The sequence below is a fragment of the Dipodomys ordii genome, unplaced genomic scaffold (assembly GCF_000151885.1).
Source record: "Dipodomys ordii isolate 6190 unplaced genomic scaffold, Dord_2.0 Scaffold207, whole genome shotgun sequence".
NCBI classification, from domain to species: Eukaryota; Metazoa; Chordata; class Mammalia; order Rodentia; family Heteromyidae; genus Dipodomys; species Dipodomys ordii.
The window spans coordinates 1,676,659-1,689,365 of NW_012267423.1; the positions used below are offsets into that span (position 1 = coordinate 1,676,659).

The window sequence follows — 12,707 nt, forward strand, 5'->3', positions numbered from 1 at the left end:
CACTTGAGCCACAGCACCACTTCCGGCTTTTTTCTTTTTGCTTATGTGGTGCTGAGGAATCGAACCCAGGGCCTCATGCATGCAAGGGAAGCGCTTTACCACTGAGCCACCTTCCCAGCCCAAGGAGGATTGGGTGGGATGGGAAGTGATGGGAAGGGGAAACAAAGGAGGAGGCTACAATGCTTGATAAGAACTGTACTCATTATCTTGCCCATGTAATTGTAACTCCTTGTACAGTATTTTCACAATAAAAAAAAGAAATTGTAAGGAAAAAGAAACTCTAAAGAATAGCCTAATCTAGTTAGTATTATACAATCTTACAAATGATTATGATATTTAAATACAAACACTAAAAATCAATATTAAAAAGAAAATTCTATAATCAACCAAAATCACCATGATTGAGTGATATAGTAAAGGGGAGGTAAAAATAGAAGAATTCCAAAGAAAAATAAGTAAATCTGAGACGTTTTGTCTAACTCAGAGAGAATCAAAAGTTACTGCATCATCCTGTCGTTAATAATTAGAAAAACAAAAATCATAACCAGGCACTAGTATACTCACATATGTAATCCTAGCTACCCAAAAAGACTGAGATCTGAGGATTATGATTATGACTCTTATCTCCAAGTAGCCACCAAAAAGCTTGAAATGGAGTTGGGGCTCAAGTGGCAGAGCACCAGCCTTGAGCAAAATAACTCAGGGACAGTGCCAAGGCCCTAAATTCAAGTCCCAGGACACTTCATACACACACACACACACACACACACACACACACAAATCATACAAATAGACTTGGAGTGGTTCTTCATGCCAGTAATCCTAGCATTTGAGAGTAGAAGAGGAGGAATGAGTTCAGAACCAGCCTGGAATACACAGCAAAGTCATATCTCAAAAAAATTAGATACACATTAGGTAATTAGATATCCATTAGATATATACATTTACATGTATATGACATATACGTATAAACAATTAGATATACATTAGATAATTAGAATATATAGTAGGATGTGTACATCCTTTTAAAATACTCCTTACAAAAGTCAACAACGTAGTGCCTATCCCAAAAGTTCCTATACCAAAAAAGAACTACTGACTGTATCATAATAATAAAACAAAGGCCAAGCACAATAGTTCATTTCTGTAATCCCAGCTACTCAAGAGGCAAAGATGGAAAAGAATGTAGTTTGAAGCTAACCCTGAACAAAAAGTAAGACCTTATCTCAATCAACAAGTCAAGATGTGGTAGCATGTTATCCCAGCCATGTGGCAAACCATAGGACTGAGGTGTCCCCTGGTAAAAAGCAAAATCTTGTCTGAAAAATAACCTAAAGCATAAAGGGCTGCAACTATGGCCTAACTGACTTAATCAGCAAGTGCAAGATCCTGAATTGAAGCCATGGCACCATCAAAAAATAGATCATATAAATAAAAGCCAGATGACTAAAATGTAAGACTGCACACTCAACTGTAACAAGAAATTGTTCTTGTTCTTGTTATTTTTAAACAGCCCACTTCTAAAGGCAGAGAGTAAAAGTATTATAGAAGTACACTCTATGCTACATAGAAAAGATAAAACAAAACCTAGTGAAATAAAGGAATACACAAAGCTACTGCACAAAAGCACAGGAAAGAAAAGGCGACTATAGTAGGAGCAAAGCTACGTATGCAATTTCACCATAAAACCAGAACTTCAACCAGGAAAAAGGGTACCTGTTTTTTGTTTTGTTTTGTTTTGCTTTGTTTTTTGCTGGTCCTGGGGCTTGAGCTCAGGGCCTGGGCACTGTCCCTGAGCGTGTCTATTCTTAAGGCTAGTGTTCTACCACTTGAGCTACAGCTCCACTTCCGGCTTTTTCTGAGTAAGTTTATTATAGATAAGAGTTTCACATATGTTTCTTCCCCCAGCTGGCTTCGAACCATGATCCTCAGATCTCAGCTTCCTGAATGCTGCCCAGCATAAGATACCATTTTATATAACAAACAATATAATCTATTTTGAAACATGATACTTACTAATCTTTATTAAAATGACAACAAAATAAATTATAAGTTTGATTATAAGTAGAAATTAACATATCACTACTATACTGAGACTTCTACACGTTTTATGTATATACACACAGATTTTGTTCTCTAAAAAAAAACCTTTGTTTTAAACATTCATGATTTGCTAAACTTAATTATAGACTAGTCCATGATGATATTTGAATAAGTTCCAAAAAGTAGAAATAATTCAGTCCGCATTTCTTGACTATAATACATAATTAAAAACAGAAGCTCAAAGAAACATCCACCAGTTAAAACCAAAAATTCTCCTCTAAATAATTATTGGGTCAAAGAAGAAAGAAAATTATAAACTAATCTGTTTAGAAATAAAAATGTTTCTTACTAAATAGTATAACCTTTCCAAAATTTCTATTTAGAAATATTTTCATAGCCTTAATTTTTAAGAGGGAAGAAATCAATTGTTCAAATGAAAAGTTTTAAAAGATACCTTAATATACTAAAGTCCAAAAATTACTACTTAGAAAATATGAGAAAATATAATTTAAAAGGCTACCATTCATGATAATTTAAAAGAACCCAAAGACTAACTTTACAAAAATTATTTCTATGAATAAAGCAAAATTTCAGAGTGGTTTAAGTACTTCAAAAACCTTAAAGCCTATTGTATTTCTAATAAGGAAATTATATATTGTCACATAAATCAGTTTCTTTTTTATCTTTAATATTAGTGTACCAAGAAATATAACAAGCGCTCTCCAAAAATTGCAAGGAAATGTAAGTTTACAACAAAAATTCATATGTTATAGTCTTATTGATACAAAGGTTATATAGTATGCACTAAACAATATCTTTTATTATAAATTCCTTATGGAAAATTTCCACACAATGCTTTCATTGATGTTTTCGGGCCAACAGTTAAGTAGAGGGTTGAGTAGAGTTCCATATGAATTACATTATACTCATTTATTCATCAATGACACTCACATTAATGAGTTAGGCAAAGACATATGTCCAGATTTCACCCATCCATTAATGACATGAGTGTCTTCTTTTTTGGATCAGATAATAATTTAAAGTATTAAAAAATATTTCCTCAGCTTTGTGAATTATTCACAATATTGTGGCTATAGACATGAGACTCTTTTGTGTTTGATCTGCTTTATTGCTTGCCTTTATTCTTGCCTTTTCTATCACTTTCTCAAGTCTAAAAAATAAATCAAACTTGGATTAGTAATGTTGGCCATTTTCCATGGGGAGGAATACTCCCAATAGGCCAATTGGCCTATTCTATGCTACAAACAAGAGGCCACTGAGCGCAGAACTGGGAAGGCCTGTACAACAGCACTCCATGCTGAAACATTATAACCATGAGTACACAGAAAAAGGAACTTGCAGAGAAATATTAGAAAGAGATATATTTCTTTGTATAAGAATTTTAGCTATATATGAAAGACTTACATGGCACTTGATAGAAGAGTTAATTAAAAAAAGATTTAGTTAATAAATAATTCCAGAATAATTCATTAGCTTTTTAACAATTTAAGTTCACTGATCACTAACATAATTTCTATGTCTGTTATTTATTTGTTAAAAATACAAGAAAAATAAGTGAATATTGAATGCCTAGCAGGTTGAAAATTGTACTTTAAAGTATCAGAAGCTGCCAGTGGCTCATGACTGTAATAATATCTATTAGGGAGGCTGGATCTGAGGACTGTGATTCAAAGCTAGCCCACACAGGAAAGTCTGTGAGATTCTTATCTTCAATTAACCACCAAAAAAATAGGAAGTGGAGCTGTGGCTCAAAAGGTAGAGTGCTAGCTTTGATCACAAAAGCTCTGGGATAACACTTAGATTCTAGTTCAAGCCCCAAGTCTGGTATGCACATACAAACAAAGAAGTATCAGAAATTTTAAATAGATAGATTATATAGGTACAACTAAATAAAACATGGTAGTTCAATTAATAGGATGAGTAGAAAATATAGCACTATTTTGTGAGGTTTGCTAATTTGAAAAAAAACTAGTTAAAAGATAAAGGGATAGTAGGAGAAAAAGGGGGGGAACAATGCTTGACAGGAAATGTACTCATGTAACTGTAACCCCTCTGTACATCACCTTTACAATAACAAAATTTTTAAAAAGAAAACTACCAACCAGAACTTTAAGCTTTTCAAATGTCTCAGTATTATTTTCAAGCAATCAAAAAAAGTTATAGTCTCAAAAAACTTGAGAAATGCTTTGAGAAATGCTTTCCCAGTGTGGAATTTGAATATATCCCAGTCTGATGGGATGTTCTTCATGATGAGTCTCTCAACAGTCAAAATAAAGAATAATTAAGTGACGTAAATTAATAAGTCTGAATATTCTTCCAACTCTTATGTTGTGTGCCTTCCCAGAGGAGGTGCTAGGGAGAGGCAAGCCTCATGCCCAGGGATGTCAGAAGTTCATAAAGTCAGAAGGTAATAGTGTCAAACTCCCTGAGGGCAGGGGCAGGTGGGTGGATCTCAATAGGCAGCCACAGCTTGGCAGCATGGAATTTGGGATTGTGGTGCTCATTTACATCTCGAGGTTCTGACATGGGAGGAGATCCCACACACAAGACTGGAATTTAGGAGCCAGGCCCAAATGCCCAGGAAGGAGGACCAGAAAGAGACAGGCAACTCAAGTTAGCGGGTACATTAACAAAAGAATGCCAAAACATTACTCAAGGTAGAAGACCAAGGATCAATGAAGGAGAGTGCAAGTGCCATCAGCTTGGGGACTTAAAAGCAGCAGCCTCCTTATAGAATAGAGGTGCCACACCATGGTGGGATGTTGATAAAAAGGAGAGTACTAGAACAAGCCAGAATCTAGGGAACAATTATTTTTAGTATAATACAAAATAACACGTGTTACCTGGGCAGAAGTCGCATCGTCTTGTTGGTGATAGTTGTGTTTGATAGATTGAGATACAGAACCCCAGGGCAGCCCTCGGAAATGTGTTTCATTGACTCGTCCTAAATTAAAAGCAAACAAACAACAACAGAAGGAAAATGACTTGAAAACTCTTAACAAACCTAACAAGCTTCACAAGTTCTCTTTTATCTAGCGTCTCTTTTCCTGCCCACAAACAATTAAACAAAGATATACATGATCTGGTCTCTATATTCTTAGGTATTAGTTGAAATCAAAAGTAGAAGATAGTGGTTTTGCTTGAGGTTTCATTATTCCTCCCTTGGGAAATAATGTCTTATTCCATCACCACGACTGTTTTTCTTTCTTTCCTTTTTTTTTGCCAGTCCTGGGGCTTGGGCACTGTACCTGAGCTTTTGTGATTAAGGCTACCGCTCTACCACTTGGGTCACAGTTCCACTTTTGGTGTGTAATTGGAAATAAGAGTGTTATAGACTTTTCTGCCGGGGCTGGCTTTGATCCATGATCCCCAGATATCTATCTCCTGAGTAGCTAGGATTATAAACTTCAGTTACGAGCACTCGACACTGAAAATTCCACTTTGTGACAAGAAACTTGAGTACAAGCATCACTGTCACTCGTGACTCTCCAGACACAGGAAAGTGGTTAAAAACTCACCCATTTTAAAATCTGCTAAAATGATCCTGAAAAATAGGAACAGTAAATGCTCTCAACAACTGGACTCAGTTAAAAGTGAGTCCATGTTCACGCGCAGATATGTATCTAAATGTGACTAATTCTGTGGCTGTGGTACTAAATACAGTAAAACAACTGAAGAGATTTTCAACAAATTTATAAGTGTGAAATAACTTGAAGTAAAATACAGGCAACATACAAGTTGGGCATGAAATTCAGTGTTGGGATTAGGGCAGGGAGAATCTCAGAGTTTCAAGTAAACTTCCCCAAAGGGACTGAAACTACCGAGGCAAGAGAATGATGTGACTGAATGAGAGAGAACAATAATTTAAAACACTGACCATAGCTTGTGCTCATGCCTGAATCCTAGCTACTCAGGAGGCTGAGATCTAAAGATTGAAGTTCGAAGTTAGTCCAGGCAAGAAAATCCATGAGATTCTTAGTTCCAATAAACTACTCAGAAAAGGCCAATAGTGGCACTGTGGTTCAAGTGGTAAAGCAATAGCCTTGCACTAAAATGGGGCCTAGGGACAGCACCCAAGCCCTGAGATGAAGCCCCAGGACTGGAACAACAATTTTTAAAAATCCTAAATTAAAATTTTTAAGACCTGAGAATTTCAAATGTCGATTCCAATGAACTGCCTCTCACATAGATAAAACAGTGTAAGAGCAGATTTTATTTATTTAATGATGGTTGGTGCATTTCCTCACATATACCAATAGATCAGCCTATTTAAAATATTTGTGGCTCATGTAATATTTGACACTACTCTATTAGTCCTGGAAAGAATAGGCCATTGCAGATATCTCTATAGAAAACTTAAATCATTACAAGGCTTGGAGATGGAGTTTGGAGAATTTGATAACATCACTAGTATGGCAAAAGTTGACTTTCAAGAGTATCCCTTCCTGGGCTGGGAAGGTGGCTCAGTGGTAGAGTGCTTGCTTTGCATGTGTGAAGCCCTGGGTTCAATTCCTAAGCACTTAATAAACAGAAAAAGCCGGAAGTGGCGCTGTGGCTCAAGTGGTAGAGTGCTAGCCTTGAGCTGAAGAGCTGAGGGACAGCGCCCAGGCCCAGAGTTCAGACGCATGACCGACATTTAAAAAAAAAAAAAAAAAAGGAGTGTCCCTTCCTATTCCACTGCTATGGATGTTCAAAGTAACAAAATCTAGGAATCAGTGCATCTGTCACACTCAGGCAGGAATTGGGTGATTTATAAGGCAGCAAATCTTACAGGGGACATATGTTTCTATTTTAAATCTGCAATTCTCTGCATTCTGCTATGGGAAAGGTTCTACATGCTGATGCTGAGTAAGTAGCACAGGCCTTTACGGATCATGATGTTCCTGCTACTGCATTCATGCTGTTAGAAAGTTTTGAAGACATTCTATCACCAAATACAGGAGTTGAATATGTATAGATAAAGTATGTGCAGTACAATTTTCCTGCAAATGGGGAGAACTTAATATGTGCCCCATACTTACACAAAATCTGTCATCAAAAATGTTCAGCATGTCAATTTTTGTGCGGTTGTAAAATACGTTGGTGAGGACATGAGTGCGATGGGGTATAGAGAGGAGAGGAAACTGGCTTCCCCATGCTTGGACAGAGTGCCATAGATAAATCTGACTTTCCCTTAGCTGAGGAAGCCATCCATTCTCTGAATTTCCCTGTATTGAGGAACTTAGACATTCAGACAAATTTAGACAATGCCCATTCTCAGTCTTTAAAAGGGCTAAAGATTTGATCTCTAAATGTTTGAACACATCCATGCAAAAAAAAATTCTGTTTTTAAGTATGTCTACATTGCAGAATGGCTTATGAATTCATCCACCATGTATAGTACTTGAATTCTTCTGAATGTAATACATTTCATATGATAAACAAGTTTCGATATCAAAGCCCTTTGATGAATGAATATTACCCAACTTCTTAAATATAAGCCTGTCCGCCCAGGATATGTCTCAAAGGAAAATACAATAGCAAATGTGGCTACATAAAATTACTAACTCTTTATAACTTCTAAAATTGGACAAAACTTTGATGTTGACAAATTCAATGCAGATGGCATTGCTTTGACTTTCTTGCTAGGAAGCCAACTTTAAATAATATGTTTAATTCACAAATAGAACCAAAGCTCCCCAAGGGCAAGAACCAAACATTTACTCATTTTAAAATTCCTTCTGAAGCCAGGTGCTAGTGGCTCACACCTGTAATCCTAGCTAATCAGGAGGCTGAATCTGTGGATCACCTTCAAAACCAGCTCATGCAAAAAAGTCCCCGTGAGACTCTCATCTCCAATTAACCACTCAAAATCCAGAAATGGAATTGTGGGTCAAGTGGTAGAGCACTAGGCTTGAGCATAAAGAGGCTCAGGGACAGTGTCTAGGCCCTGAGTTCAAGCCCCAGGACTGGCAAGGGGGGGGGCAGAGACAGAGACAGAGAGACAGAGATAGATTAAAATTCCTTCTAACGCCTAACAGAGTATCTTTAGCGTATTAGGTTCTAAAAATACATCTGATAACTTCATTATAACCACAGGCAGACATCTGGAGAGCATGGCGGCAAAGATTGAAATTTCTCTTAATGAAGGATCTCATGTTCATCTTGCTGGTGGAAAAGAACAAAACTAGAGAAAGTAGAACATGTATTCTCCAGTGTGGTCTCTGACATGTCTTCCTACTCCTCCATTTCTTGAGGGCACATTTCAACATAAGGAGGCAGCTTGTTTATGCACAGGCCCCTAAGATGCTTATCCGTGCTTAGCTGACTTAGGCTGCAGAGCAGTTCTCTATGGTCTGGCAGGCAAGAATTAAACAGCTACTTTAAATGCTTCTTTTGTGTGTTAGGGTAAGGACTTGGAAGAGCTTTGAGGGTTCTAGTATTTTATATACATATTTCATTTATTTATATAATGTCTTCCATCTTTGGGAAAAAAATGTTTGGTTGTTAAAAATGAGAGTTTAAATTTCATGGAAAAAATTACTAAACAGGGACTTTTCAAAGAACTCTTAGTTCCAGAAGAGGAGATATGTGTGTAAGCCTAAGTATAAAAGAGAGCAAAAGGCAAAAAAATGTTGAAGTACTGAGACCCAGCCACAACTCAGGAAAGAGACAAATTAATCCTGTCAAAGTAACTAGAAGTGTAAGGGCTAATAGGCTGGAAGACAATGAGAAGTGATAGTTAATGGGTATAGGCTCTTTTGGGTACGGGGAAATTTTCCAAAATTGGTTGTGGTTATAGTTGTTCAACTCTTAACATACCAAAAATGATTCCATTGTACATTTTGGGTAAATGTAATGTCAACATCAATATAAATATCTTTATAGTTCCATAATGGTGTTTTTAAAATGTCAATTTTTTTAATAAAAAGTGAATGGAAGTACCAATGAAGTTCCAGAGTATTCTAATGAAGGAGCAACTGTTGGTACAGGAGTGGCGGAGTGGTGTAGAAGAAAGACTAAGCAATCCAGTAGATGGGAAAATGGGTTCAAAAACACAATGAAAACAGCATGACATTCTCAAGGAACATCAAGTGATTCATTATTAAGATAGATGATAGAACTGAAATTATAACTATGAGTCTGAAAGGTAACATGGAGGGGACAATTTGTGACATCTTTTCACTTGTGCCAAGAGGCTTAGCCTTCATCCTGGAGATCATCTATAACAAAGAGCATTATACGAGCTATTGTATTCCCATACTCTTCATCTTATCCCTTCTGGTCTCCTTAGATACTTGCTCCACTGATTGCTTCAACTGAGTTTCCATCAGTTTCCATCAAGCTCTTTACATTTTTCTGCCCCTATTTTCCTATCACCTATTTTCCTATCAATTATTTTTCTAGAAAGATCAGTTCTTAACTAATGCCCGCCTTTCTTATGTCTTGTTTACTTGCCAATTCACAGCAATTATACATAGATGCCACTGAAAATGCTCTAACAAAAAACACCACTCATCTTTTAATTCTCAAATACAGGACAAAATGACCAGTCTTTTTTTTATCTTTTTTTTTATTTTGTCAGCCATGGGACTTGAACTCTGGGCCTGGTTGCTGCCCCTCACGTCTTCAGCTCAAGGCAAGCGCTCTACCACTTAAGCAACAGCACCACTTCTGGTGTTCTGAGTGGTTTATTGGAGATAAGAGTCTCACAGACTCTTTCGAACCATGATTCTTCGATCTCAGCCTCCTGGGTACCTAGGATTATAGGCATCATCACTGGTGCCTGGCTGTCCTTTTCTTATCCGTTCATTTTGGCCAATTCTTTTTGAAAGTCTTTACTCTCTTGCATTTATGCCCTTCATATCCAACCTGTTTCACTTACTATTCCATGTTCATATCATCTGCCTGCTCCTGAATGTCAGCATTCCTCAAGACTCAACCCCAAATCCTCTTCTCCTACCTTACCATTAGCTTCATCTTATTCACCCTTATAATATGAATTGTGATTTATACAGGGATATTATTGCAAGATAGAATCTCATATTTTCATTGTTCATGATCTGTAAGTCATCTTCATACTGTGCCATTCATTAAACATTATTGAATATTTTCTACATAATAAAATCTATACTGTTGTTATCACAAAGAATAAGACACCTTACTGGGCCTTTGGATCTCTTATGTTAGTAGAGGAGACAGAAACACCATCGCTAAGGGCAAGTGTAGCAAATGGCACTGGGAGTCTATGGTGTCTTGGTAGAGGAAGTGATATGTAAGATAAGCTTAGAGACTTCCAAAAAGGAAAGTGCTGCTTTCCCTTGAACAAAGGGAAAAGCCATTCCAAGCAAAGAACACTGCATGAACAAATGTAAAAGCAAAGGTCTCTTACACAGGAGAAAGCCAAGGTGAGGCTGGACAGGGAATAAGAGGCAAGAGCACAGAGGGTCTCCAAGATCATAGCAATGCTGTTTCTTTGACTTACCCAGTAGTGTGGAATTGATGTAAGATAAGAGTAATATGGTCAGATCTACCTTTCAGGAGTATTGTGGGCTCCTTCTGAAGACAGATTGGGGGTAGAAGGAAAGATGGGGACCAGGCACCAGGAATGAAGTGTGTATTCTGTTCATTTCTATCTTTTTTGGCATGGCTGTTGATACCATGGAATCCACTACACTGCCAGGGCCCAATTTTTCCTGTCTCATTTATATAGGCATAAAACATAAATAAAATTTTGTGTAATCCTTGAAGGGTTTCCATTTGCCAGAGTCCCAACCTTGGGCATATATCTCCCAGATTAATACCATTGTACAAATAAGTAAATTTTCTTGCCAATGTTTAGTACAGTTTGTTTTTTTTCCACATTCAACCCCAAATTCACATACAGGCATAGACGCTATATGTTGCTCTTCATTGTGAGTCTAAATCTATATGAACAATGATAAAATAAGTTTCTTATACTCACAGTGAGGGATGGGCAGTCTGAAACATTCAGCTCTTGCAAGTTTTTACAGTGGCCTAAACCAAACAAGTTGCACATCACTAAACAACATATTACAAATTTTTATAGTTTTTCCATTCTATATTCAATACAACATACCCATTAGGAAAAATACAACATACCCATTAGGAAATAAACAGAAACTTTGCAAATAATGTATTCTAAGTATATGAGTTTCTCTTCCCAGGAAAATGATTTGTTTTTACTTCAAAAATAAAATATAAACATGTGTTTATTATTATTTGAGGATTATAGGAAGAAAAGGAAAGAGAAAAATACTGCTTTTAGAAAAATACTTAAAGCTTTTAACTTGAAAATATCTGGGGGGAAAATCCTGCTTTTTTCCTCCACATGCTTTTCATTTTTTTGTTTAGCATTGTATCACAAAAATCACAAACATATAAAAATTGAAAAACTTCATAATGAATGCATACAACTCTACTACCTAGATATAATTTATATTTTACTATATTTCCTTGATCACATACTCAACCATTCATCCATCTCTCAATCAGTCCTCATTTCATCTTGTTTTCAATGTATTTCAAAGTGTGTTGCAGAGCCAGGTACTGGTGGCTCATGCCTGTAATTATATCTATTCAGGAGACTGATGAAAAAAATGAAGGGAGAGTATGAGACCTTGAGTTCAAGCCCCAGTACCAGCACTAAAAGAAAACCAAAAATCAAGTGTGTTGCAGATACTAACACATTCTCCCAAGTACTTCAGCATGCATAAAAACAAACAAGCTATCTGTCATGTTTTTAAGGTTCTAATGCATACAATTTACAATTAATTGCACATAAAGAAGAGGATGCAAAGGTTAAGTGCTTGAGACCATGTCCCATGGACTCTCGGGGAAGATGAGGAGGGATGAACACAAAAAGCTAGAGGACAGACAAGCAGCTCCCTGAAAGCAGCTCAATGATGATATACTTGTAAATGAGGGGACAGCTAAAGACAAAGAAGGGGGAAAACATTACAGTGAAAGAGACCCCACTAAGTAGGAAAACTTCAAGCAAGGGGTGGTCTTGGCGTTCAAAATACTCCAGTAAACAGAAAGCACATCTGTGGCTCCTAACCACATAGCTCCATGCTAATAACAGACATGTTATTAGTTATAAGTCCATTTTGAACATTTCTTCCTTTGCCAAGAGTGAACTATGTCCTAAGCGATAAATGCAAACCAGAAATACTTTCAGAATTTTTTAAAATAAAAACAATTCTTCAAAATACACAGATTTTAAAAGTCACCAGTAATAATTAAGGAAAACATACATTCCCAAAATAGTTTAAATTAGTTTATGAGGTAAACATTCTAATAGATTACAACAGTTATGTGAGAGTAATTAAAGTATTTAATAAGTACATGGTCACACACCAGTGTCTCATGCCTATAATCCTAGCTACTCAGGAGGATGAAATCTATGAATCACAGTTTGAAGCCAGCCTGGACAGGAAAGCCCATGAAACTCATTTCCAATTAGCTATCAAAAAAGCTGGAAGTGTAACATTTGAGAAGCAAGGTGAATATTTGAGAGGTGACATTTGACCCAAGACATTTAGGAGATGTGCCATTAACTTTAAACAACTCTTAGAACCCACAATCATCAGGACTGGTGATTGGGAGACAGTGAGGGAGAAGAAAAAAAGCTGAGGATAGCC

At 36.7% G+C, this 12,707-nt stretch overlaps 1 protein-coding gene across 1 annotated transcript in view; it reads right to left on the bottom strand.

The window, feature by feature from the left end:
• The window catches only part of Fbxl13 (F-box and leucine-rich repeat protein 13), a 171,049-nt gene that overhangs the window by 69,809 nt on the left and 88,533 nt on the right, over positions 1-12,707 (bottom strand). The window contains exons 9-10 of the mRNA XM_013035265.1: positions 11,009-11,061; positions 4,908-5,008 (exon numbers count right to left, since the gene is read on the bottom strand). Coding sequence (XP_012890719.1) covers positions 4,908-5,008; positions 11,009-11,061 — 154 coding nt within the window. The remainder of the gene's footprint in view (positions 1-4,907; positions 5,009-11,008; positions 11,062-12,707) is intronic.